The sequence below is a fragment of the Candoia aspera genome, chromosome 3 (assembly GCF_035149785.1).
Source record: "Candoia aspera isolate rCanAsp1 chromosome 3, rCanAsp1.hap2, whole genome shotgun sequence".
In the NCBI taxonomy this organism is placed as follows: domain Eukaryota; kingdom Metazoa; phylum Chordata; class Lepidosauria; order Squamata; family Boidae; genus Candoia; species Candoia aspera.
In genome coordinates, this window is record NC_086155.1 from 113,925,075 (window position 1) to 113,952,987 (window position 27,913).

The 27,913-nt window shown below is 37.5% G+C and overlaps 1 protein-coding gene across 3 annotated transcripts in view; it reads right to left on the minus strand.

Moving 5' to 3' along the window:
• The window catches only part of ANKHD1 (ankyrin repeat and KH domain containing 1), a 119,859-nt gene that overhangs the window by 32,411 nt on the left and 59,535 nt on the right, over positions 1-27,913 (minus strand). For 2 of the 3 annotated variants that reach the window (XM_063298657.1, XM_063298656.1), the window contains exons 15-23: positions 23,475-24,221; positions 9,223-9,362; positions 9,013-9,124; positions 8,466-8,611; positions 7,052-7,194; positions 4,919-5,132; positions 3,167-3,342; positions 1,566-1,728; positions 129-224 (exon numbers count right to left, since the gene is read on the minus strand). In XM_063298657.1, coding sequence (XP_063154727.1) covers positions 129-224; positions 1,566-1,728; positions 3,167-3,342; positions 4,919-5,132; positions 7,052-7,194; positions 8,466-8,611; positions 9,013-9,124; positions 9,223-9,362; positions 23,475-24,221 — 1,937 coding nt within the window. The remainder of the gene's footprint in view (positions 1-128; positions 225-1,565; positions 1,729-3,166; positions 3,343-4,918; positions 5,133-7,051; positions 7,195-8,465; positions 8,612-9,012; positions 9,125-9,222; positions 9,363-23,474; positions 24,222-27,913) is intronic. The other variant, XM_063298659.1, reaches the window with a different exon arrangement.

A 27,913-nucleotide genomic window follows, 5' to 3' on the forward strand; every position in this document is an offset into this window, starting at 1 on the left:
AATGGTAGCAGCAAAGATAAGCTTTGAGAAGTATTACTACAAAAACCTTGTTTTGCAAATTTATTTTTATACTTTACAGGTGAAGTCTCAAGTTATCTGAGCACAATTAATAGCTTCTTGGCACTCACCTTGTCTGCTATAGTTGCTATGTACCTCATGCATTCAATATCTGAAGGAAACTGGTTAACTTCTTTCACCAAAAATTGAACTACTCTCACATGACCCTAAAAAAGAATGTTCTAATTACATGAAGTTGGAAGGAACATCATACCAGATTATGCCAATTTAGACTTTTGAGTACTGTAATTAAATGCCCAGGAAATCTCATAACCCAGGCAGTCTTTAAACTCCACTAATCTATTTTAAATTGTTTTTCTTCATGACTAGCTAAATGGTAAATACTGTAAAACAGTAAAAACAAATGAGAGACAACAGAGGTGTGAAAGAAAATGAGTTCAAAGTACTTGTATTTCTGTACGTTAATTTTCCCTCTCTTTGGAGTTCTTTGGACAAAACATTAATTCCGGACTCTCAACAATGTTGAAATAATATCTGGGAATGAGTAACATGCTTCTGGAATGCATCTGCAAAAACAAAATTCCACTTTCTCTGGTGCTTTATTACTAAAGCAGTCCTGTTGTCTGCTCCCTGGGGAAACAGCAGCAGGGAAGACTTGTCTGAATTTGCCAGCAGAAAAGGAAAAATATTTTGATCCCTGATTTTTTTTTGCAAGAATAAAATATCTACTTTACAGAAACCTAAAGTCCCTTGCTCTACACATGTGTAGAAACTTGAACAGGTAAGAGACTGCAGAATCATGCAAAATTAGAATATTTGCATACATTATATACATTGGAGAACTAGATTATCAGGATGTAATACTATAATGTGCCATGACAAGACATTTCAGTGAAAGACCCAGAGATGTATCAGGGTTTTCTCAATAACAAGGTCACACTGGTGCATAATACTGTCTGAAAGACAGCGTGTCTATTTATTTATTTAAATAAAGCTCCTGGAGTGATGTACAATAAACATATAAAAAAAGAAAAGCAGTACAATTCAAGTTACAACATGTCCTAACAAATGAAATAAAATACAAAATAAAAACAATGCACAAAACATTTCAAATGAGAAGTGTTGTGAAACATTCCATTTTTGAGGGTGAAACAGGCTGTTTTGAGCTTTAAATATACTAGAAATCTTTAGCCACCCCATTTTACACTTGAGCTACCAATTTTGCACATGAATTCTGATGTTTCATTAAAATTCAAGCTTGAAACATATCCAAATGAAATGTTCTGCACGCCTCTTTATAATAGAAATTTGAACCAAGGTTTAGCCTCACAATCTATTTCACCTGGCAAGACTGAGCCTAAGAGCATCAGGTCAGTCTCTGACTACATAGAGAAACTTTCCAATACATCTAACAACCAAAAATATGAAATAAAATGTATGCAATGACCTAAAGACAGGTGTGAAATAATAATTAAAATGTAATTCAAATATTTGCAGCCAGCCTCAATTCCCAATGTTTCAATCTCAGAACAATCAAATAAAATTACCTTGCGAAATGCAGACATAAGGGGTGTAATTTTCCGATTATCTGCAGCATCCACATCAGCTCCTGCCTGCACAAGTAGCTGCACTACATCAAGGTGACCACCATTTGCTGCCAACCAGAGTGGTGTGTTTCCTTTCTTGTTGCGAACATCAATATGTGCTCCCCTAAAAGGAATCAGATTTCAACTGGAACTAAGAAATAATTCAGACATCAATTAAATTTCACTTTTAAGTTAAATTAAATTTCACTTTGTAAAAAATCGAGGGGAACTGGTTAAGAATTTCATATTGCCTTTAATTATCAACGTATATGTGCCACAAGAGAAAACTAAAAATGAAAATTCCACAAGTGGGATCTCCAACAAATGTTATAATGTGAATTTTCCTGTTTACATTGCCAGCTATTCCTTTGCATCATCAGCACCAACACCACACATTTCCAATCTCAATCACTCAATCAGCATACCATGCCAGCTGAGCATGTTTCTTGTTCACCTCCAAAACTGAGCAGAATTCCAAAGGTGTTTTTTTCTTTTTGCAAACCAGCAAAGTAGTGAGTACCAATACCTCCACCTTGTGCCTGGATGGCATCAGTTTTCATAAGCTCTTGTTACTGAGAAGATCATGCTCCTTAGTTATATTAGTTTGTAGACCAGTTATGCAATCTTAATCAAACCAAGGTTCAGATTTGCCTCTGAATTACACTTCAAAAAATGCATGGGGCATTAAAATGTAAATGAAATGTAAAGTATCATAACTTAAATTATTTAGATCTGGCCACTGAAGTAAAACTAATAAATGAATAGTATGGCTTAATGAGAAATAGTCCCCCTTTCCTATAACCTTGTAATAAAGTTCTTAGTATCCCCATTTAGTTATAAAACTTATTTAGCAAAAAGCTACTTGTAGATCTCTGGGTATCCACGGTAGAAAATCAGGAATCTGAAACTGGGATTGGATATATCTATTCTCTCCATTTAGCAGTCCTCAACCTCCTACCTTGAGATCATGAGTTTGAAGTGCACAAACTGATTTTTCCCTCTTATACCATGTCTGTTTTAAAATAAATTGGGCAAGGGGCAACTCCTTAAAACAAATAATCTCTACAAAGAGGAGATATAACAGGTCAATGAAGGAAGAATGAGTGAAGGAGGAATAAGGTGCCTGAGATTCAGTGCACCTTTGGAAAAGAACAACCACAAAACAAAATAAATTAAAAACAAAACCCAAAATATGGGCCAGCAGAGGCAAATCTCCTTAGTCAGTCTTATCAAATCATTACACAGGACACATTTCTAGACAAAAAAAGTCTGTTTACATCTGCCCTACATAATTTCAGCCAATGCTGAAAATTTTTTTGCTTTGGCCAAGGTTCAAGGTTGCCCTGAAACAAACGGAGGCATCATAAAGGACAAAAGCTAGAAAGGCAACAGCAGTAGTAAGAAAGATGTGAAGGCAATGTTAGAAAACATCACCCACAAAGAAATGCAAATTTGCCACTAAAATTAAGCAGTAGAAGGAAAAGCAGGGCCAGATCAGACTGGTTGGGGGAATCGCATGCAGCTCAAGTTCTGCAACTGTAACATAATAGAAAATACCGTACCGATTAATCAGGAGCTCACAAAACTTGTAGTGGCCTTTATCTGCAGCAATAGTTAAAGCAGTGTCTCTTGAAGAAGGCACTGGAGGAGCATTGACATCTGCTCCTTTATCAAGAAGAACTCTTCCAACTTCTGCATAACCTCCTGATGCAGCTTCCATGAGAGGAGTGAGCCCAGTCTGTTTAAAATAAGTTGTTTGAAATCAAACCTATGTGAATAAATTACTACTAACACTCTTCACTCCCAATCCAAAGCCATTATAGTCCAATCAACATTGTAATAAAAGACGGTAGCTAACGTATCACAGATAAACATTTTAATGAGGAAAAAACCTTGAGGACTTTTCACTGCTGAGACATCCAGATCACATGAACTCAAATTTGAAGATCTGTTTTGATGCCCAGCTTAACTACTTCACATTCCACCAACAGATTCCATATTCACCTTCTTCTAGTAATATAAGGTTATTATGATCCAACACTGAACTGGACTTCTCACGGCATTTAACTGCTTCCCAAAATTCAGATTGAGAAATACAGTTTTGACTTCAGAACAGACCATAGAAACAGAAAGGACCAAAATGTGAATCTGTAGATTGTATACTTTTTGATATCTCTGCAGCAAAATTTTGCACAAATGGATTTTACCATCAAAATTCAATGCTTTGTTTTACAACCAAACTGTATGCACCTGGACAGTTTATACTTTAGACTTTTAAAATCATTTATTTGCTCAACATGTACAATTTTGGTTATAATTTCTAGCTAATCTTTCTAGCTGTTACCTACACTATTTTTGCACTGGTATATCTGCATGACTTACCCAGTATTTTTTACACAAAATTCACCCTTCCAAACAAAACCTCTATACAGCAAATTAAGTAAGAGCCATCCATTCCTAGACTTCAGTATATACCAGGACAGTACTATTAGGTATACTCTGGAAATGACAAAACCTTGGTAGACCTTTCCAACCAAAAAGCGGTATTAGCTGATGATGTAATTATGAGTCTTATGTTTAATGTTGGACCTTAAACCAGAAGTTATCTTCTAGAAGGAAGACTCACAAGAACTCGAAGCAGTGGGTTAATTAAATATGAAAAATATGTGCTTCTTAGCTAATGTGGAATTCTGAGCACTATATGCCTGATTATGTTCTCTTGCATTTCCAAATAATGTTTGCTGCCAAAAGTGATTGAAGTCAATACATAAAGGAACTCTTCTAGCTAATCTCCTTCCATCAATGTGCATACATATTGCTAGAGGGCAAATGAAAAATGTATTTGTCATGCATTGGCAAGAATGGCAAACAGATCTCAGATCAAGAATTTAGAATTCCAGATTATCAATTTAAATAATTTAGGACTGAGTATCCACTCTTATAGCTTTACCAAAAACTGAGCCAATCTGCATTTATACTGAATATAACCCTGAAAGGTGTTTGTCCATGTGAGGAACTTCTTTGTCCACTAGATGAGGAAGGTACAGTGTGTGCTTCTGACTGGATACAGTAAAAGCTTATGTGAACAAACAGATTTATGGGCCTGCCACCTATAGCCCAATTGTTTTTTTGAATCATTCCACATCCCTGGGGTCACTCAGGTGAACCTCCCAGGCAAAGAGTCTGGCAACTTGGATTCCAATCCCCCTGGCACTAGCAATAGTTCAAAGCATTCCTAGCTGGAATTTTTAACTTTCCTTACAAGACCATGCTCACCAAAGCTCAACTGAGAAAGAAATCTATTGATTACTTACCTTTGCCCTATGTTCAACATTGGCTTTCCTGTCCAAAAGTAGACTGACTACCTCTGCTCTGCCCTGGAAGCAGGCTAAAGTAAGTGCTGTATTCCGATTGGTTTCAATCTGGGCATTAATATCAGAACCCATATCAAGCAATAGTTTCACTGCTGGAACATGACCATTCATAGCTGCCAGCATCAGAGGAGAAATGCCTAACTTACTCCCAGTCCTAAAAAAGAAAGCCAATGAATGCAAATGTAACCATGACAAATATAACCATGACAAAATCTAGATAAAAGAAAAATATTTTCTTGAGAATAATTATTTTATGAAAAGCTGACTATTGTCTATTAAAATACATCCTCATTTCACTTTTAGGAAACAGTGCACTTTATAAAAATCAGCTTGACTTTTAAAATATAAAGTAATAGAAACAAAGAACAAAAAGTAGTTAAAATTTTCTAAGAATACCTGCAATACACCAGTGCTGGCTGGAATTTTGAAAATCTTGGCACAACATATCTACAGATCGCCAACGACTTCCGGGAAAGAAATAATGGAGCCGGGAACAGAAAGTGGAGCCAACGACCGCAGTGGAATGAAGAGCTGGTGAGCAGACCGGCTCTTTCATAATTCCTCTCTGGACAAGGAGAGGACTTGAGATTGCCCACAAGTGCTCCAGACAGTTACTCCTCACGAGGAGACCGCAAGACAGCAGTCTCTGGTGGGTTTAGAGCTCTGAGAGATGAGTGAAAAGCCATCTTTTTGTTCAAACCGTGGTCGGTGCCTCTGAAAGGGCACTGGGTTCGCACATGTCCTTTGCTAACCACTTTAGGAAATTGCTTGTTAACTGCTTTTCAGCTATTAGGGACCTTTGGATTGACAAGTTTTACAATTCCAGGTGAGTTTCCTTCAATCCTTAGTGAAAGAAGTTTTAAATACAAGTCTAAGGACTTTAAAAAAAATTGGAGGGGAGGAACAAACAGCAAAAGGGTGATTAAAACTTTGATTTTAGAAAGTTAAAAAGGGACTAAGGGTCCAGATAAATTTGAAATAAGATTTTGGAATTAACTATAAAGAATCCTTCCCATGGGAAAATGCTTTTGTTTTGAATTCTTTTCTTAAAAAATGTAAGACGACTTTAAAAATTGGACACTAGAGGGAACTAGAAATTCAGTTAAAAGATGAACACTCAAACTTGACTTACAAATACAGAATGAAGCAAAATATTTTAACATTGAACATATTGAAGTGTATTTTTGAACAATGGATCCAGAAGTTAATTTTAAGAGCATCTGCCTCTATAGATAGACTGTGTTTGAAAGATATTATGGAAGAGGAACAAGTTTTACCTGACAAGACTGAGACTGATTTGAAAGTGGATTTAAAAATGACAGGCTACAAGTATGACATAGAAAAAGATGTTACACTGGACATACAAAAGAAACCGGCTGATGTCTTAATAATTAAAAGGGATATACAAATAACAAATCAAGAGAGTGACCTGGATAATTTTCCTATATTGGATTTACAAAACAGGCTCGTTAAAACTTCGAAGAATTTTAAGAGAAGGGACAAAGAAAAAATGCAAAGAAATCAAGTTTTAGGACATTATTTGAAAGGACTAAAGATCAGGATTGTTAGAAGTAAAACAAAAGAATATAAAGTTGGTTTATTTGATGATTAAACTAGATATACTGTTATCTCTGGTAACCCTTAATGGACTTTTGCTGACATCAGGACTGAAATGATGAGACTTTAAGGATTTGTCTATAGATAAGAGATGGGATATGGGAAGAAGAGATCGTTTGCTGTGTTTTAAGAGAGGTGTAAGTTACTAAGATTGTTCATACTTGTGATGAAAGGGGAGTCACTTTATATATTTTCTTTTTCTTTATTCTTGTTCTTTCTTTTCTATTTTTCTTTCTATTCTTTTACTTTTTATTTTGCATTAGTTTTTTTATTGTTGTAATCGTAATTTTTTAAAGTAAAATTACTATTTAAAAAAGTATCTACAGATTACCAGGTTTGTTCAGTATGTTTGAACAGATAAAAGCATCAAATCTGTTGAAGTCGACACTACTCTGTGCTGTACACCTCAAACAGAACTCAAAATCCTTCATAATCCCAACCAAACCAGACAATTACCTTGAATTAATTTCTGCTCCAGCATTGAGTAGGATCTTAATAATGTTAACATATCCACCAGATGCAGCAAGACTTAGAGGAGTATAATCAGACACATTTCTGTGTTCTTTGTTCGCTCCTCGTGCTAGCAGAAGATCTACCACCTGAAATATAGCATATTATTAGCACTATCAGAAGTTGATAATAGCATCAATGTGCTCTGGACAAATAACTAAAATTTTAAATCTGGCAATAAGCTGCTATAGAGCATAACAAAAGGATGGAAGAGTTCATAGAAAAATTATGATGTACAGCATTTAAGTCAAGTCTTCAGTTCTTATACTACTGCCTTAATGAATTCCCATTCTATGAATAAAATTTAGTATCTGCATGATTTTGCAGATTATAAAATGGACTGCAGGACAGTCCACTTTTTAAAAAAAGTTGCAAACATATGTGCAAGAAATCAGTTCTAAACATATTAATCTTAGACCAAGAGAAAAGGTAGGAAAACCCCATTCACATATACCTTTGTGTACTCTATGAAAGATAACATAGCTGTAGTTTGCTCATACATTCCATGTAATTTCAGAATAGAGTGGGGTTTCCCAATCTTTTTGGATTGGTGGGCAGATCTGAAACTCTGAGAACCTGTTGTTGTAATCTTTCAATAAGGCAGCAGGGGAGGGGCTGCTAACTCATAAAATGGCTCCATGGGGACATAATTTGTTACAAAGCACTGAATAACCAGAAGGCCACTTGCTATTTCTTCTAGATCAGGGGTCCCCAAACTCTTCAGTTCACTGACCCCTTCATTAAGTTTCAGATTGTTCACTGACCCCCAAACATTTATTATATGAAAATAATTTAATACTACTACTTCAACTAATAGTACTATGAATAACAACAACACTGATCCCCTGGATAGTCCCATTAACCCTTGGGGGTCAATACTGACCACTCTGGGGAACCCTAGACTAACCCCCTCCTTCAGTCACCGGAGGTGGCGCAGGTGCAAACAATTCTAAGCTTAGCACTTAACTTGCATCCAGCATTTCTGGGGCTTACATTTTAGCATGCCAGACTCCCATTTTTTAAAATTAAAATGATTATAATAAAATAAAAAAGCCAAATAGAGCGAAGAATTTGGAGAGCAGCAAGGCATCTGTAGATGTGTTGTGGATACAGGAAACAGTGTCTACACTTGAAAGCATCCAGCATATGTGAGTATATTCTAGATGAGGTTCATCCAATTTGGGGTGGGGTTGGGGAACCAATACATGCTTTAATAATCTACAGAATAACTATAATATGCAGCAAAATATTGTAACATGTGAGGAGACTTATCAGGCTGCTAGATCCTGTTCTTCCAAACTAAGACTATAGTATTTAAACAGAAACCCAAGTAAAATTTTTTAAAGATGATAACACTTACCTCTTGACGGCCACCAGAGCATGCTAATGAAAGTGGAGTGTCCTTAGTACGCTCAGACTGGGCTTCTATATCTCCACCTTTATCTAGAAGTATCTCTACAACACCAACATGTCCAGCAGTTGCAGCTAAAATTAGTGGTGTAAACCCTAACAGAAATGATTCTATTATTAGAAGTCGTTTGGAAAACAAGAATCAAAGTTAATGCAGACAGTAAAACCAGGGTGTTTCAAAATCAGTGGTTCACAATACATAGTGGTAATGGAAATCATTATGCAGGAAATTGAAATAAAGGTTCTCAGTTTGTGATAGAACATTTGGGAGAAACAGAAGCGATGTGTGCTTGAGACACTAACTCTGCATTGAATTAAGGCTTGAAATCACATATAGAAACAAAGATTTGCTACCCAAATACTTACCATCAACTAGGAAAAAACACAAATGCTATTCCATCATCAGAAAGTTATGAAAAACCAATCGAGATGCTTGACTGGATATGCATGATGTCCAAATAAAAGCCATGATAAATAGCAGTACGTCAATAGCTTACCCTTTTTGTCTCTGTGTTCTATACTGGCACCTCGTGCTATCAACACAGAGACAAGTTCTTCATGCCCACCAGCACACGCAAGTGTCAATGCAGTATCATGATTACTCTCCGTCTTAAGATTAGAAAAGATACATTTTAATTTTATTGAATAGTATTTTGTCATGTTACCAAAATTGTTTTAAACATATATAGTTAATCAACATTACTCACGTGGGCGTCAATGTCAACAGAAGGATATGTGGGAAGCACAGATTGAGAAGTTACACTGAGCGTTTGTGAACAGGACTCAGGTATAGCCGAATCCATAACATGTGAGGAATTGGAGCCGGTAGGTACTCTGCTATTGACAGCTGGGAAAGAAAAATGATATGCTCAATATCTCTTGCATGAAAAGCTTCTTTCCAAGAGACTGGCATGTTTAGCTGCTAAATTTACAAATCACGTTAAACAAAATAGAAAACCATACTCTAGTTCCTGAACACATAAGGAAGATCCTTACTTTTATACTCTGAATCAACTGTCTAGTGGTCAAGGAACCAAGCTAGAAATCAGAAGACTGTGAGTTCTAGTCCGCCTTAGGCATGAAAGCCGGCTGGGTGACTTTGGACCAGTCGCTCTTTCTCAGCCTCACAGGGTTGTTGTTGTGGGGAAAATAAGAGGAGGAAGGAGCACTAGGTATGTTTGCCACCTTAGGTTATTTATAAAAATAATAAAGGCGGGATAAAAAATCTAAAAAAAAAAAAAAAATCCAAATAAAATGTCATGCAAATCCTAAAAGTGTGAAGCATTTATGTAAAATCTGGACCATGCCTGTTTATAATATTTAGTGACTGGGAAATTTTAACTTGTCCTCATTTCAAAGAAATAAGGAACACATTTTATACATATAAAACACTTTGCATTTGTTGAGTTCCATTTGTATTTTATATTTGGCCATCCACTTATTTTACTTCCAAACTCCTGACTTACTTACTAGAATACAAAATCAGGCTATTGATGGTAAATGCCAGGTGTGTTCCCATTAAGACATCTCTCCGCCATGACTTGTGTATGTGCATGTGCACCTGGCATGTATTACTAAAACCAGGTTTGGTGAAGGCAGTGATCTCTTCCTCTTCGTCTGCTTTTCCAGGTGTCAAATCCTTTATCAGCTGCAACTCCAGGGCTGGGGAGGGGGAATGGCACTAATCTGTAAAAGCATCCTACTTGTAACCAGGGACTTTGCTCCAGAAATAGCAGTTTGCAAATGTCTATGTTGAGCTATGGGGACAAACTGGGTGTTCTGCTGCTAGCCATCCAGAGGCTTGATGGTATCTCTCCCTGAGTTTCTTGACCTGGTCTTGGGGTTGGTATTGCCATTTAGTGTTGGGTGGCTTAAATTGCCATTTCCTTTGCCCCAGATGGCCTTGTCCGAAATAATTTCAGGGCAAGACATTAGACCTTGCTGTTTTCTCAAGAGTAATCTGGAGATGGAGGGCATTCCAATCAGCTCTTTGCCATGGTCAGATCACTTCAGTGCCTCCTGGGACCCCTATAAATAGACTAAGATGGTCTGCTCTAGATGCCTAATGAATCCATTTGGTTTCCAACAGGCAGATGGGGATTTTCCTAGTGACCTTGCAGGCAGTTCTACTGAGTGGCTTGTTAGCCACTGGCAATTAATGACAAACCATGCACTTGACACAGTTGCTTTCAAGCAGCATTTTCCTGTTGACTGATCTTGGATAGCCCCTTGGTTTACTGAGGTCCTCTAGGAAACGAAGCAGCAGAAGAAACATCTATAGCGCTGCTGGGGGAAGATGAAAAGTGGATCCAGAAGCATGAGGACAAGCTCAAATATGAGTTTACTCTGTGGCGGTAAGGGAGGAGAAGCATAACTACTTCTCCTCCCTTATTGCACTGGTGGGCTGTCACCCAGCTGCCTTGTTTAGGTTGGCTAATTTCCTTTCACTTTCTGGGTTGGCCAGTTGCTTTTTAGTTTCCAGGAATGTTTCTCCCACCTGGCTGCTGCAACTGCTAAGTACAGCCTTTGGATGACAACATTACTCAGATTTGCCAAAGGTTTGGCTCTTTGTGGATAGTGTGTGTTGCGATTAGGGCAACATCTGGCTATGGATTGGTTCTGGCTTGTGAACTCTAATTGGGTATTTATTTATTGAATTTACATAGCTGCCCATCTCATATCTGACTCTGGGCAGCTTGTAAGTTAAGGATTGTCTCTTGACCGTTGGAAGGAGTAGTGACAGATAGATCTGGGATGTAATCAATGCCTCACTGCAGGAAGGGATGATACCAGCAGCCTTGAAAGAGGCTGTGATGTACCTCAGAAGGGATCTGCCCCTTTGTATAACTATCATCCTGCCTTAAATCTTTGTTTTTTAGGGGAGGTTAGATGAAAAAGATTTGGATCCACTCAAGATTCAGGCCTCAGCATGTATTAGTTAACCTGAACAATGACTTTTGTTATAATCTAAATTGGGAGAGTACCCTTTTCTTGGTCCTTTTGGATCTCTCAGCAGCTTTCAATACCACCAGTCGTGGTACATTTCTAGATTGCTTTATAGAGGCTTGGGGTTGAGGGCAGTGTTCTGCAGTGGTTCCACTTCTTCAATGGGTGGTTCCAATCAATAATATTAGGGAAGGAGACATCAACAGAGTGGTCCCTCCTGTGGGGGTGCCATAAGGTTCAAGCTGCTGGAAGAGGTCATTCAATGGTTTAGGCAGCATCAGTATACTGATGATACCTAATTATATACTGCTACCCTAGGCTGTGTTAGGAGATGCTGGCAAGGCCTTGATCCAGTTTCTGGAGTTTATTTATTTATAAATTTGTTCACTGCCCATCTCCCCCTCACAAAATTGGTGAACTATGGATGGGTCAAAAACAGGCTAAACCCTAGCAAAATGGAATTACTATTTGTGGTTTCTTGTCATTCACCAGTTGTATCTCTTAATGTGTGACAATACCCCTGAACGAGGAAGGTTTTGATTTGGAGTCCTCCTGGACTCACTACTACTGCTAGATGGGCAGGTTAAAGCCATGGCTGGGGGTCCTTTAACCAGCTTCAGCTGGTGTACCAGTTGCAACCTTATAGTGCATGGAAGAATCTTGCTAGAGTGATTCACGCCCTCACCACCATCCATTTGGATTACTGTTATGTACTCCACATCAGGCTGCTTTTCAAGGACACCCAGAAGGTTCAATTAGTCCATAGTGCAGCAGCCCAACTGTTGGTGGGTACTTGCAACATGACCATGTGGCACCAGTGTGCTAGGCCCTGGCTGCCTATCAGCTTCCATGTGCAATTCAAAGTGTTGGTTTTGACCTTTCAAGTCCTACATGGCTTGCTGCTTGTTGCTGGGTTATCTCCAGGACTGCCTTTTCATCCAGTCTTGACTTGCCTGGTATGAAGTTCTCAAGAGAATCTTCTAATAATTCCCTAATTTCATGGAGGAATTATAGAAACCCTCAGACACAGTTTCTCTGTTACAACATTAGCACTCTGGAATACTCTTCCTCTGAAATTCATGCTTTCAGAAATTATTAAAAACTGAATCCTGAATGTGTCATTGGGATTTGGTGGCCCCAAAATATATGGAAAACACCAGGTTGGGGAAGCTAAACTAGATAATACTGGCACACATGAAATGAGAGTCTAGCTTGGTATGTCAGCAAAAAAATGCATAAACCAGATATGGGATAAAATCACTGCATGTATGACTAAATGGATGAATAAAACAGGATTATGATGTAGTAATTTGAACTGTTTTGTCTCAAAGCATTCAATAAATAGGTATATGAAAGTACCATTAATGAAAGCTAGAAAACTATTTCATTTGCCTATTTATATCTGAAATTTCTGCTTATATCCAAACCTTTATGAAGCCACAGCAAATTTCCTCACAAAGCATTTTCTTCATTTGTTCAATAATGTACATGTAAGCGGTTTTATAGTTCACATTTTTTGATTCGAATTAGCTGAAACTATTATCCTGAATTATTTTAACTTAATATATAAGAATAACCCTCTCAAACAAATGTGTTAATTGCTTATCCACCCCTCTCCTCCACAAAAATTGTGAAAATATTCTTTGTAAATACAACACAAAATTCTGTTTAACTAAGACACAACTGGAGTATGGTGGAACGCATAAGAAAAAGAGCAGGCAGTATCATGAGAATTCAACTCTAAACTCCCATTTTACAGAGAATTTCTCCTGTCTCAAGCTAGCATTATTAACATATTAAAATAGGAGATCAAGGACAAATCTTCTTTTCAAGAAGCCAAAGACATTTCTTCTTCAATCACTGACTAAACACAGTATATTCTTGAATAGAAGGAAGATTCATTTTTAGCTAGTGATACCTAAAGCTGCTGTTATTCTTATTATAGGAAGTCCTCATTTAGCAACCACAATTAGGACTGGCAACTCAGTCATCAAGAGAAGCAGTTACTAAGTAAAACTGCAACTGTGCTTATGATGTTACTTTAGCTTTTCTTTGCTTTACACACCTGCAAAGGTCATAAATATGAGGATTGGTCACAATATATTTCCATCACTGTCATCACTCCGAATGGTTGCTAAACAAGGCAGTCGCTAAACAACTATATGTATTATTTTCCACCTTTTTTATATATAACTCAAGGTGGCAAACATACCTCATATTCCTGCCTCCTATTTTCCCCACAACTCTGTAAGGTGAGTTAGGCTGAGAGAGTGATTAGCCCAAAATCACCCAGTGAGTATAGAAAAGCAGTGGTGTGATAACATCTTTTCCAACTAACTAACTTTATTAAAAGGCATAAATCTGTTGGTCAGAAAAGAAGTTTTCAGACTCCTGATTTTTTTTGCCACAAGCTAGCCAAGTTGTTCTCCTATAATGTCTAAAGCTGTAGCTTAATCTCTAGGCCCCACATTGTTTTATGGCACAGCTTGTATTACAATGGCTTATTGAATGAGGCATAATGGCTTAGTTTACATAAAATGCTAAATGAAAAACCATTGTTTACAACACTTGTTATGACTGAACTCAACTAGTCTGTAGCAAAATACTGTTTATTAAATTTGCTATTACAGCACATCTGATTTGTTACAGGAGTGGAACAGGAATGTCTACATTTTGTTTTTAATTTCTAGAGCATAGGCAAATATTCAGATAAAGTTCACAATATTGGCTTACAATAGTAGAAACAGTACAAACTTAAATGTATAACTGATAGCTATTTGTTTTATGCCACTGTACTGAATCCCTGCTCTAAACTAATTGAATTCATGTTTCTCAACCAAGGGTTCCATGGAACCCTAGGGTTCCGCGAGAGGTCACTAGGGGTTCCCTGGGAGATCACGATTTATTTAAAAAATTATTTCAAATTCGGGCAACTTCTCATTAAAGAAGAAAGTTTCATTCTTTACTTTTAGTTCAAGAACACTGTTAATGCATATATACTGGCCTACAAATGAAATGAATATAATAATTTTGTAACTTGTGGCCTATATTTGAGCCTGAATGTGCAGGGGTTCTCCAAGGCCTGAAAAATATTTCGAGGGCTCCTCCAGGGTCAAAAGGCTGAGAAAGGCTGGTTTAGAGGATCACAGATCTCATTTCAAAATGTGTAAAAACCTCCTAAAATTGAAATCTCTAAGTAAGTTATTTTTATATTTAAATATACTTAAGGTGTTTTTATTTTAAAAAAGGCTTAAGAAACTGAGTTGCATTTCAATAAAGTTTTGAATCAAAAACTATTAAGAGATTAATATCATTAATATCTGTCCAGCAGAAAATTGAGTCACAAAAGGTTTTTTCCCTAGCCAGTTTCTAAATTATCATTATGTAGTGTACACATGATCAATGAAAGAGGTACTTGTTTACATAGCATCCAAGCCTTCCACACAGTTTTCCTTAGTCTGTTGTCTTATGGATTCTTTTCAATCCATCGTTCACATAATCAGACTGCATATACTTTATTTACATTGCATATATTGCCTAATGGTATGGTTTCATTGTACCACCTGCTTTTATTTTCTTTCACTGCACTACAAGAAGAGGGCATGGAAATCCTTTTTGAAATCTGCAGCGCTTTCCAAAACACTTTGGAGATGCCAGAAGGATTTTACCTTTCTCATAACACTGTGAATAAAGATAAGATGCCACTCTTCCTCGTAGAATTATTTCTCTCATATTCTCCAGTAATGAATATAGGCAACTATAATAATCTTATGTAGGTTGTCCCTCAAATTGAAGTTTGAGAAAGGATTTGAAGGAAAGGAATGACATCAAGCAAATATTTTGGGCGAAGACATAAGAACCAGGGATAAAGCAGAACTATGTTAGATAATTTAGAAATGGTTTCCCAATTTGACACTAACTTGAAACATTAGGTGTAAAAATAAATTTGCTATAAACAACAGTTAAGTTCTGCAAACAAACGGGCTGGATGAGGACTCAAAATTATCAGAGATGTACTATCATCAAATAGATTTGCTAATCCCTCTTTTCCATTATAGCCCTTCTTTTTCCCCTACTCTTGTTTTCAATAGGATAGGAGGGTTTGGTTATGGTAGTGGTTTCTACCAAGTATGTAGGAAAGTGTGTCCTAGCAACTTGCGGCTCACCTTATGCAATACTTCAGGAACTAAACACTGGCCAAAGAGGTGAACAAGTTATTGCCAGGATGTTCCAATCATAGAATTATCATAGTCAGGTAAACCATCCACCTGTGGGAGGTATCTTGCGTGGCTGAAGGAAATTGCCAAACTATTTCCCAAATCTACGAAGTCTACAGGCATTAACAGCATGTTATACAAAATGTATCAATTCCAGAAGTGGAATATAAAGACCGAACTCTGGATGATTGGGATCATGTTCATATAGAAAACACTTGTAACAACTTGAAATATCTGGTCTCTAAGATCAGGTTCAGATATCTTGAAGATACTTAATAGTTTAGAGATAACTGCTATGTAGCATTAGCCCACTTGAGGAACGTCAGTCATTTCTTAAATGAACCAGTGTACTGTCCAGCCCGACTTCAGGAGTTGGTAATGACTGCATGAATAGGAAGATCAGTGAAGACAGTCAGAATTCAAATTATCAAGAGTGATGCACCATGAAAGGAAACGGCAATTTGCTGATGGAAGGCTGATACTAAGTAGAATGAAGATCTTAGATGAAGACTGCCAAAAGCTGCCGCAGTAGATCTATTGTGTGCATTCTGGTTAAAGGATATAGAATCAGAGAAGCTGCCATTAAGTTTAGCATCCCCTGAACCAAATGGACTATTGCCTAATCACAGCTGACATTTGTACTTTATGACATATGCTTCATAAAGGGGAAGCTCCTAATAGTGGATGGCCCAATCATCAGTAAGTTCCCCTAAAACAAAAAACATCCAAGTCCATGATAAGCATGTGGGAAATTCCCTTTTTGATGGATACGTTATATATACTATTTCTGATTTGAATTGAATTCAGTCACTCATGCCCTACTCACCTCGCGGCTAAACTACTGCAACATGCTCTACATGGGGCTGCCCTTAAAGACCACCTGGAAGCTTCAATTGGTTCAAAAATACAGTAGCGTGAATGGTAATAGGCATGCCTTGGTATGCCATGTAGCTCCTCTACTTTGCAAGTTGCGCTGGTTGCAGGTTTGCTTCTGGGTGTGATTCAAGGTGCTGGTTGTTACCTATACATGCCTAAATGGCATAGGACCTGGTTACTTAAGGGATTACCTATCTCCCATAACATCTGCCTGGGTGATTCGATCCTGCAGGGTTGGCATGCTCCAGGTTCCTTTGATTAAACAATGTCATCTATTGGGACCCCAGAAGCACGCCTTCTCTGAAGCAGCGCCTGCCCTCTGGAATGAGAGTCCATCCGAGATCCTGATGGCCCCACTATGCTGTTGTTTAGAAGAGCTGTTAAGACCTGGCTCTTCACCCAGGCCTTTGGTGAGGGAGAGTGATACACCTCACTTTACCATGCTTGCCATCTTTTATCTTTTATTGATTTTACTGTAACTTCTTTGTTTTGATTGTGAGCCGCTCAGAGTCATTGAGAGTTGGGTGGCTATAGAAGTTTAATAACAGACAGTGATGAATTAGTGGCTTATGTGTACATCAGCACCAATGATATGGAGAAAGGAAGTCGTGAGGTTTGAAAAGCCAAGTGTAGCTGCTAGGAAGGATTTTGAAATCTGGGATTCCCAAGACAGCTTTTTTGGAAATGTCACCTGTTTATGAGCTCAACCATCTAATCAAGTGGAGCTGAAGGATCTCGACGTATAGATGAACTGCACCCTGCCCAATAAGCCTGGTAGCATGACATAGTGATATCAAATATTGTGTATATCTTGGGGAAAGCCAAGTCTACCCAAAAGGGATCAGCTTCGAGCCAGAATCATACCAAATTAAGGATGATACTTGATATCAGTAAGTCACAAACACATAATTTAAACCTGAGTTTTGAAGAATAGCCAATGTAGGGAGAATCACCTTGGTTACCACCAGGGCAAATTTTTGTAGAAAGTTCAAGCCTATGTGATACAGTAAAAATAAACCAGAAGTACAGTACTGCGCAAAAAAACAAGGAGTCCTGGAAGTGATGGTTTGGCCGCCATAGAGCCCTGACCTCAACATCATCGAGTCTGTCTGGGATTACAGGAAGAGACAGAAGGATCTGAGGCAGCCTACATCCACAGGAGATCTGTGGTTAGTTCTCCAAGATGTTTGAAACAACGTACCTGCTGAGTTCCTTCAAAAACTGTGTGCAAGTGTACCTAGAAGAATTGATGCTGTTTTGAAGGTAAAGGGTGGTCACACCAAATATTGATTTGATTTGGATTTCTCTTGTTCGCTCACTTTGCATTTTGTAAATTGATAAACAATTACAATATATACTGTATTTTTGAAAGCATTCTTTCTTTACAGCATTTTTTCACACCTGCCTAAAACTTTTGCACAGTACTGTATATATATGTATATGGTATCTAAAAAACTTTTGCACAGTACTGTATATATATGTATATGGTATCTAATTAAAAAGGCCAAAAAGGAAAGATGAACACTCCAAAGATAAGCAAAGATATATACACTGACTAGGTACACTAACAGCATTAATTTATAACAGTATTTGGTTTTGACATAACACATATGGTTTACAAATCATGGTTTATGACTTTCCATATTGTTTTAACATATCCTTATTTATTCAACACGTAATAGTTAACACAAAGAATGACTTAATGTAATATGTGAATTCAGAACTCCTGGTGCCATGGAAATGCTGGAAGATGCTGGTCAAGATGAGGGAGTTAAGAATGTAGGTTTTAAGGGTGACAAATATAACAAAAACATATAGCAGGCTTAACAAAAAATAAAGACTACCTTTTGAGTCTGTTAATCTCTAGGAGGAAAGATAGGAAACTCCATACTGAAAATGTTGTTATTCCTTCCATATATCTAAAAGGATATTTCAGGCAACCTAGAAACCTTAAGAGACTTCTCCACTGAGCTGTTATGTATAAAATCTCCCCAAACCAATTCCACCATGAAGATATGCTATCACATCCTAAGATGGAAAATGAATTCACCAAAGCAGAAAACTGGGCGTAAGCTATCTTTGTTCCTTCACTGCTGCAGGGAAGACCAAAAAAGTTCTTTTGTTCTGTACAAACAGCACTAAAGAGAAATGTTCCAGTTAATTATGGTACTTCCAAGTAATATTAGTAACAGGTCTGTATTGCAGAATAGAAGGAATAGAATTGTAAAATTAGGTACCAGAGAGCAAAATACTGCAGAACCTTGGGGGGGGGAGGGAGAGGAGAATCAGATTCCCTTCCTCCAAAGTAGAAAAAGAATTTCACAGTAAAAACAATGTGCCATTTTCCTTACCACAGCAGTCCCCTATGGGGTGGGAATGCTTGCTAAGCAGACTGACAAATGAGGCGCTATTTGCTGCAGGACTTACCTGCTAAAGGCAGCCTCATAAATTAAGCTGGTAGTGCCTCATAAAAAGAGAAAAAGAGAACCACAAAACCGTGGTACTTGCCCCTCCAATGTCGCAGCCTTCTTTTTACTTTAGTGGCAGAAGACACACTAGGTTATCTTGTTATTAAATACCAATAATTGTTATTAATAATTGATATTGTTATTGCTATTAATCCTCTAAAGGAAGATGGTCTGGACAGCAGTAGTATTGTCTCTTAGCGTCTGCATTTGGCACTCAACCTATAGGGGTATAGCTGTAACCAACCTGAATCTGGATGAATCTGTCTGAGATCTGGCCTTATGGGGATGGCCCATGGAGAACTTGTGAACAGACTGCCAAGGGCATGTTTTGCCTTCTCCAAATATATGTTATGCAAAATCAAGTCCACAGGGAAAGTGTCAGGAAGGGAAGTACAGATAACTATTCAGCCATATGAAATCAAGTCTTTCTCTGTGAAGAACTGGAGGTAAACTTAAGTCAATTTATGGTTAGCCTGCTAAGCAAAGAGATACACTGAAGGGTAATCAAACCTTGTGGTCCTTTTGTGGATCACTGTGGGTACAGAATGCACTCTCCCAGATCTATACTGGAGCAGCTGAGTCAATCTCTTGTTGAGCTGAAACAGCTCTCACTGCCACTCTGCCAAGACAGAGAGGAGAAATCTTTTTCCAATTATTTAGTATTTTAAGACCTTCCCCAAGAGACAGGGGAAGTTGGTTCTGTTTTTACTTTCATATGCAAAATTACCCGGTTTGGTTTTTAGGGGTCCACTCTGATTTAGTATATCAGGGAAGAGGTTATTTGCTGCTGGGCCTAAAGCTGCAGGGACCACTTTGGCCACCTTGGGTTCTAAAGTCAGTTGCTTTGTTCAGGAATGTGAAATCACTTTGAAAAAAATAGCAACATTGTGTCCATAATGTCTATTTCTTCCTCATCTTTCTATAGTTCTCCCTCCTTCATATGGTAAAGGTCTGACAGAGACAAAGATTCTTTTGATTAACTGATGACCAGGGAACTCATCTCAAGTATCCTAGAAGGCTTTCCCACCCTTTTGGACTGGTTGTGTAAGTTTATTTATCACTGCCCATCTCCCCCGCATTGGGGGGGGGGAGAGACTCTGGGCGGTTTACAATAAAAACAAGTTGTGTGCTCCCTTATCTTTTAAAAGACCTGGGGGCAAGAGCAAAGACTCAAAGGAGTAATGCTGGTAGTTCAGCTAAAAGTGATTATGAACAATGGGGCCTGTTGGTATGCATTGTACAGGTTGCACAGGCCATTTCTCTCCTGGACTCTTCCCAGAGAGTTTTCCTGTTTTCGGTCACACTGTCATCCTCCTTGGAGGGGGAATTGCCTTTCAGGGCATCAGGGAATTGAGGGAATACTGGGATCAGAGGGAGAAAACTGAATAAGGATTACCTGCCGTATTCAATAAAAGAAGTCCAAGTGGAAAGTGGCCCTGTCAATCTCCAGGGAGAGAAGAAAATGTTATCCTCCATTGTACTGCTCCATGCCCTTGGAACCATGGATTCCTTGGCTTCCCAAAGGAGCTAAGGAAAACTCTGGAACTCAAAGATGCAGCAAGGGTAACTTCTCTCTCCTTCTAGAGTACTGTTAAAGATGGAGGAGAGCGCGCATCAAGGTGGGTAATTCTGCTTCCTGATGAGGATGCTGCTCCAAGGGTAAAGCCTTGAGAGCAACAGCCCCAATCACTCAAAGACTCCCCCATTTATTGAGAAGAATGAAGGGTATCCTGGACAATGAGGAGCCATGCTGACTTTTATATGGATAGGAACGTATTCCAGTTATAACGAAGAGATAAAATGTTCTCCCTAAACTTCATAACATTCTAAGTGATTTTGTGCTAGAAAAGTTGGTCTGCAAACTGACAAGAAAAGCAATGATCCTGAATTTAATCCTTGGTAGTCCCAGGAGTGAAGTGTTACTGAATCAATCAGAAATAATGACCACAGTGCTATCAAATTTGAAAAAAAGTCTAAGTCCAACATACTGTAGTCAGGTTGCAGAAATGGTATACAACAAGGGACTAATAGAACTTGAAACTCCAAGGGATAAAAATCTCTCAACAATGCCTGGGAGGTACTCAAATCCAAGTAATACCTCAGCTACAATGTATAGTTTAAGTGAGAGAAAAAGGTATCAGCAAGTCCAAGAAATCATTAAGAGAATTAATAAGCCATCTCAAGAATGCTATAAAAATAAGAGCCTACTTTCATAAAATAGAAGCCTTCCAAAGAAATGCAGGAACCAACTAATAAGCAATGCAAAAAATAAAATATTTAAGGATAATATTGCAAGAATATTAAGGTCAATATATTGTTTAAATACAACAATCAAGCTATTTGCTGAATATTAAAGGAATAAAAAGGGGTAAACACTAAATACTAAAGGTAAGAGAATTATTTATATTCTTTTTGCTGGAAAGAAATAGAACAGAAACCATTGCCTGAATCGTCCTCGTTTAATGACTACTCATTCAGCAATCATTCAAACTTGGCGCTGAATGAGTGGTAGTTACAACCAGTTCTTGTACTTACGACCACTGCAGCATCCTGCGGTCATGTGATCGCAATCTGTGACCTTTCCTGCCGGCTTCCAACAAGTAAAGTCAATGGGGAAGCTGGCAAGTAGTTGCAAGTCACGGTCATGCACGGTCCTCACTTAATGATGGTAACTGGGACTGCTGTTGCTAAGCAGCACAGTCACATGGCTCTTCAGCTTACAACCATGTCACTTAACAACAGAGTTTCCGGTCTCAATTAGTGTAGTTAAGCGAGATTGTGCTGGTCAGAAAAAAAGATTAGAATAATACTCAATGAAAGCGTGGATTTCCTTATCACGATGGAAAAAAACCCTGTCAATACAGTAATACCTGAAATTTTTCCATGTCTCAAAATTATTTATTTCTTTAATATATTTTTAATTTCACTTTTCAGTCACAAAACCTCCCAAAATACTTTTATGTTGGTTATTATTAAAAGAAAGCACACCTGCAGAATTACCGCTTAACAGATACGACACATAAGAAAAAAGGGTAGAATAGGCCCTATCATTAGGTGAAATCAATTGACCACCTTGAAGAGAGACCAAGAATAAAAGCTAATTGGGGCCCACCCACCCCTTGCCCTCCTAATCCATCTCATGAAACAACTATTTTCATTTTATCTAGGTCATAGTTCTTCAGCAAGAGTTGCAGTGCCTCTACCAATGTGTGAGCAGTTGGGGGCAGCCTTAATGGGTGAGCAGCACACTGTCTTCCTTCCTCAGGCAGCTGATTAGACTACTGCCAAAGAAGAAATAAAGAAAAGAAGCAAGCTTAGGCTCTTTCTAGAGTCATCCAGTGATAAAGAATGGTGACAGATTTAGTACAAATAAAATATTTCTTTACATAGCACACAATAATGTGTGGAATTTGCTACTATAATATGTAGTAATGTCACCAGGTTGTATCTTTTAAGAGGATTAAGCAATTTTATGGAGAATAAAGCTATCAATGGCTAACCAGATATAATAGCTATATACTACTGCCAGTAACAGAAACAATAAGTCTTGCAATACCCTCTTCTGAGAACATGATTGGGTTTTCTCTTGGAGTTTCACACTAACATTAGTTGGCTAAATATGCTAATTAAATGGGCATTTTGTCTGATTCAGCATGGTTTCTGTTAAAGAGAGAGAGAGAGAGAGAGAGAGAGAGACTATGTCTATCTATCTCTACCAACTAACCTATCATTTGATTTCAACTTCCCTAATCTTAGGTGCTAACCTGATGGGATAGTTATGATTGGGACAGCATTCAAATACTGCAAAACGAGTAAATAAATAAAACCCAAGTTTATTGCCAAATACAACCTATTCTCACTCCCTGTTTGAAGTATCTTTGGTCCTTACCTTTAATTAGTACAGTAGTACTTTTCAAATCTATTCTGTCTTATCACTGACTACAGGTTTATGACATTCTACAAGTACTTAAAAATAAGTATGTAATTAGAGAACGAGTTCCACTGATATATAATTCAACCGAAAATTCCTCTGAATCAAACAATGCCACCTTGAGAATGCTATCTAGAGATCATGTAGAAAGCCCCTACATAGAATCACAGATTCACCAAAATGTCATCTTCTTGTGAATGTTGCCTGATCATCAACTAAACTTGTACCTGCACAATTGTATAAACTGACTTATTATTCTGACTAGATTTCCATAATAGTTATTACTTCAGAAATGAAAGCCAAATGGATCAACACAGTAAAAATCCAATAAAGCAAAAGATTAATATTTTGCTTTTGATTAAGCAACCCAAAAAGTTGGATATCACTGAATGCCAATATTAAAACCACTAATAAAAACTGTAAACAGTAAGGGAAAACTAGAAAACCTTGTGAAAGATAATGGGAGCAAAAGAAACTAATCACACACATTTATGTAAGAAAAGGTACATTTCTCAACCCACCTGCTATCAGGTCATCAAGAGTGTCGGTAAGCGTCTGTGCTGGTGAGGCAACCATTAATCCATCTGGTTCTTGAACTAATAGCCCCTGAACATGTCCAGCAATTGGTTGCTGCTGTCCTACAGTTTGCTGATTACCTAATACTTTCTGAAGTTCAAAAGAATCTGTCCCATTACAACCTATGTTACTTGAAAAGTTACACTGTGGCGTTGAGAGAGGCTGAAGAGGGGCAAACTCAGTTTGCTCAGGAGATGAAGGAGAGTGTTGTTGCTCATCTTTGCGGAGGACACTGTCAACCTGTGACAACCCTGAAAGGTTATCCCCAGGAAGGCCCTCATTTCCTTCCAGTTCTGGGAGGACACCTGTATGTGGACACTGCTGCTGCTGAGTAAGGGGAGTCTCTGTCTGACCTTTGGTCTCCAAATATTCTTTGGTAAATTGCTGCTGTGTTTTCATCTGCAATTGCCTTTCCACCTTTTGCAGCTCCTTCAGTATTTTCTTTTTCTTTTGTACTTGTTCTTCTCTGTTCTTTTTGAGCTCTTCAATTTTATCTTTATTCAAAGGTTCACCTTGAATTAACTCCAATGATTTAAGTTGTGCTTTCTCAATTGCACTAATTCTCTGTCCAAGTTCATTGAGCTTGCCTTCAGTTTCTTCTACTATACATTCCAAAGGCTGGTATGGGTGAAAAGGTGATAGTAGTTCCTGATCTGCTACCTGAAGGGAAGTTGACTTCTGCTTGGATGTACCTAAGCATACGAAAAATGTTTGAAAAAGTGCCATGCTGTAGTTTACCCATATCTCCCACACACTTTCCCCACCCCAAACTAACCATTTTAAAATAGATCAAAGCCTTTACTTAGAAACAGGAAAGACATTAGAACATAGAATGAGAATTTAAATATTGACCCTTGCTTCAATTGTAATATACTTCTTTTAACACTCATAAAGGAAGATTCTGTCTTAAACATAGGCTACCAAGAAATAATTTACTACAGTTGGAAACTGAAATTGAACTTGCAGAATAGATAGCTTCCAACACTCACAGATGTTCACTCCCACCCATCTTTTTTTGGAGTTGTGCTAAATAAATAGATACAAAATAATATACTATTTTAAAAAAAATTGTTCAGATTTATAAATGCAACACAAAACTAATCTAACAAAAAATTACTGCCATTTCAACCTCTATACAAAACCAAGCCATTCTTGGATAGGAGCTTTGTTGTACAAAAGTCGAAATTCAAAATTATTTTTTCACAAGCCAATATATTTAGTGTTATATCCAGAATTTGAGAAATGTATTCATAATGAATGCAGTATTTTGCAGGGCAAATAAAGAATTTCAGGAGGACCTTTATACATGTTCAAGAAATTAGATTATTACATACAAGACAAGCAATATATTTTATTTGACTTCGCTAAATAACAGGAATTCTATCACCTCACTGCTCCAAGGTTATATAAGCTTGTATCGAAGTGTAGATACTGAGTTCCATGTTTCTAAGAAAATGAACAGTTCATATTAAAAATAAAAATGTTAATTATACAAAGCCAATGGAAACTTCGCCATTAGCCACATTCTTACAGCATTTTTTTTTCCAGTGTAAAAGTCATAAGCTAAGCAATCCTAAAGACTTTATCATATTTTGTGGAGAAATGTATCTACTTGTCTTTGGTGTGAATCTTTTTAATACACCATGCTTGATTTAGAAACTGCACTACCTGATTTTACTTTACCACAATTTAAATGAACAATTTTGTTCTCAAACTACAGAATATACACTGAATCAGGATATGCTTTATACATGTCAGTTATCACTTTTACCTCTTAACTCTTTCTTCCACTGTCATTAAGATCTTGAGAATGTAAAAATATAAACTGAAATATGTAAGTCAGTCTATAACCTAAATTACAACAGAAGTTTCTAATGGTAAGGCTATACTACATGTACTATTTATGTGCATTTGTTTACAGATTCAAAACAAGGAAATGGTGAATAGAGCAGTCAAAGTAGTTTGGATATCCTACCACTCAGTTCTTTTTAACAAATCCTCTTGCAGTAGTAACAACTTCTAAATGTTTCCTGTAGCCAGCTAAAAATCTTTCTATTCTTGTTTTTGGAATTTTCCCCACTCTTCCTTGCAGAAGTCTTCTAGCTCAGAAATCTTATATTCTTAAGCCTCCTTGTGTGTACTGCATGTTTTGAGATTTCCCCACAGATTTTCAATAATATTCAAGTTCCAGGACTGTGAAAACTATTCCAAAGCCTTTATCTTTTTTCCTGTAAATACCTCATGGTTGATTTAGAAGTATATTTCAGACTGTCATCTTGATGAAATACCTGGCCGATTTATAGTTTAACTTTCATTCCCACTGACTGTGGGACATTAACTTCTAGCCACCCTTACAGTATTTCTCGTGCCACTGTTGTCATACATCCTCAAAGCGTAATAGAGACATCCCCTTGTTTAACAGTTAGCAAAGTTTACCCCAAATGTGTCACCCTTTTTTCTCCAAATGCATTGTGTATGGTTATAGCTGAGCAGTTCAATTTTTGTTTCATTAGTTAGAACACTTTGTTTGAAAACTCTTCAGGAATATCAAGGTTTTCTTTTGCAAGCATGAGGAGGGAGCAAAGGCTTCCTTCTGAAAATTCTCCCATGCACATCACTGTTGTATAAGCAAAGCTGTACTGTGGACAGCAACTCCAGCATCAACTAATCTTTTCAACACTTTGTTTACAGTGATCTATAGTTCTCTTTTGAAGATCTGAACAATTTTTAGGCAGTTCTAGCAGAGAGTATAGTTTCAGATCTTGGTTTTGACTTTGACAGTTCCACATAACTTCCATTTCTTAACAAGGGTGAATTATCTTCATTTTCAAATGTTCAAAAACTTGCTGAGAGGAGACCTTGGTTGATGAAAATTTAGAAGGTTCAGAGAATTTCTTCACCTGTGTTTTCCCTAATGGGCCAATCATCTTCTGGGGTCTTATTCATAATTTTACAGTAGTTTTAAAAGAAGTAGCATTGACTCAACTGATAGGCTGCCAAAACTTCTGAAAAGTTCGTATTTACTGTTTCCTTAATCTGAATCTGTAAACAACTGCACAAAACAATAAGCATATATTCAAATTTGCAAAAGACTGTGTTTAATTTTCTATCATGTAAATGTTGTGTCACTTCTGTTCATGTAGGGATTAACCAGGGGCGCCTAAACTTTTTAATTCAACTGGATGTTTCAAGTCAAAATTGGAGACATAGTGCAAATTTATTTCACAATCAGTATAGTCTCTGGAAAAATGTACTGAAGCAGAAGTAAATATTCAGAAGGAATCAAGATCTCTAAAATAGTACTTTTCCATACAGTCCAACTATAAAAAAAAAGATACATCTTTCCAATGAGAAAGGACTAAAGTCACCCATCACCTCACTCTTTAACAAGCTATTTACAGCAATAAAATCTAATAATGTCACCTTGAGAAACAGGTTCAGTGTATAACCACTTTTAAGTTTAATCCTCTGTTTATGAAACTTGAAAGTGGGTAAATATTTTTGATCCCCAAAATGGCAGTGGTTCCCAGGACATGGTTCACATCCACTAATTTTCTTCCCCATGCAGCTCATGCCTTCTCTCTTTCAGAATGAAGAAGTGTCACTGAGAAGGGTGAGGCAATGAGGCTTCTTCTTTGCCTCCAACAATCCTCCTTGCAAGATCACCAATTTCCTGTTGCTGGAAATCAGATTGTGTGCAAGACGGGGCAGCTTCATTCCTCTCCCTTCCAGAGAACCTATTTCAGATGTTTCCTGATGATCCCCTACAATATACTGGGAAGCCTAATACAGAAACAGTGGAACCTTAGTAACAATGGCCTCTCATTGACCAATCATACCCAGGGGGCTATTAAGAAAAAAAAAAGTTCTGCAGCAGTGTTTCACAATACAGCATACTGAACTAATCAAAACAAAAAGGAAGGTGCTTTTGGTGAAGTTAATTTCACATTACTTTCTGAAATTATACATAAATCTAGAGAGGCACCCCAAATTCTATTATCTGAATAATCCAGAGAAATAACCAATACAGCTAATTACTGAATCAGCATCTAATTCTCAAATAATTAAGACAAACAGAAAGGAGGGTCACACAACTGGCACAAAATTCAAATACAGTATTGTACCGAAAACTACAATCAAGACCTATGAAAGTCAGACTGGCAGAAATCTAAAATGAAATCATATAGAATAAAAAGTTACATAGAAATCTTGCCAGCAATTTGTTGGAGACAGAAATTTCTGAATTAGTAATCCAGTTATCTGGATCAGCCCAATAACAGGCAGCCATTTAAAGAATCAACCATTAAAAATACATTATCTTGTCCCACTGAAAACTTCCAGTTAGGGATATTCCCATGTTTTTTATAGATATCTTCCTCTCATC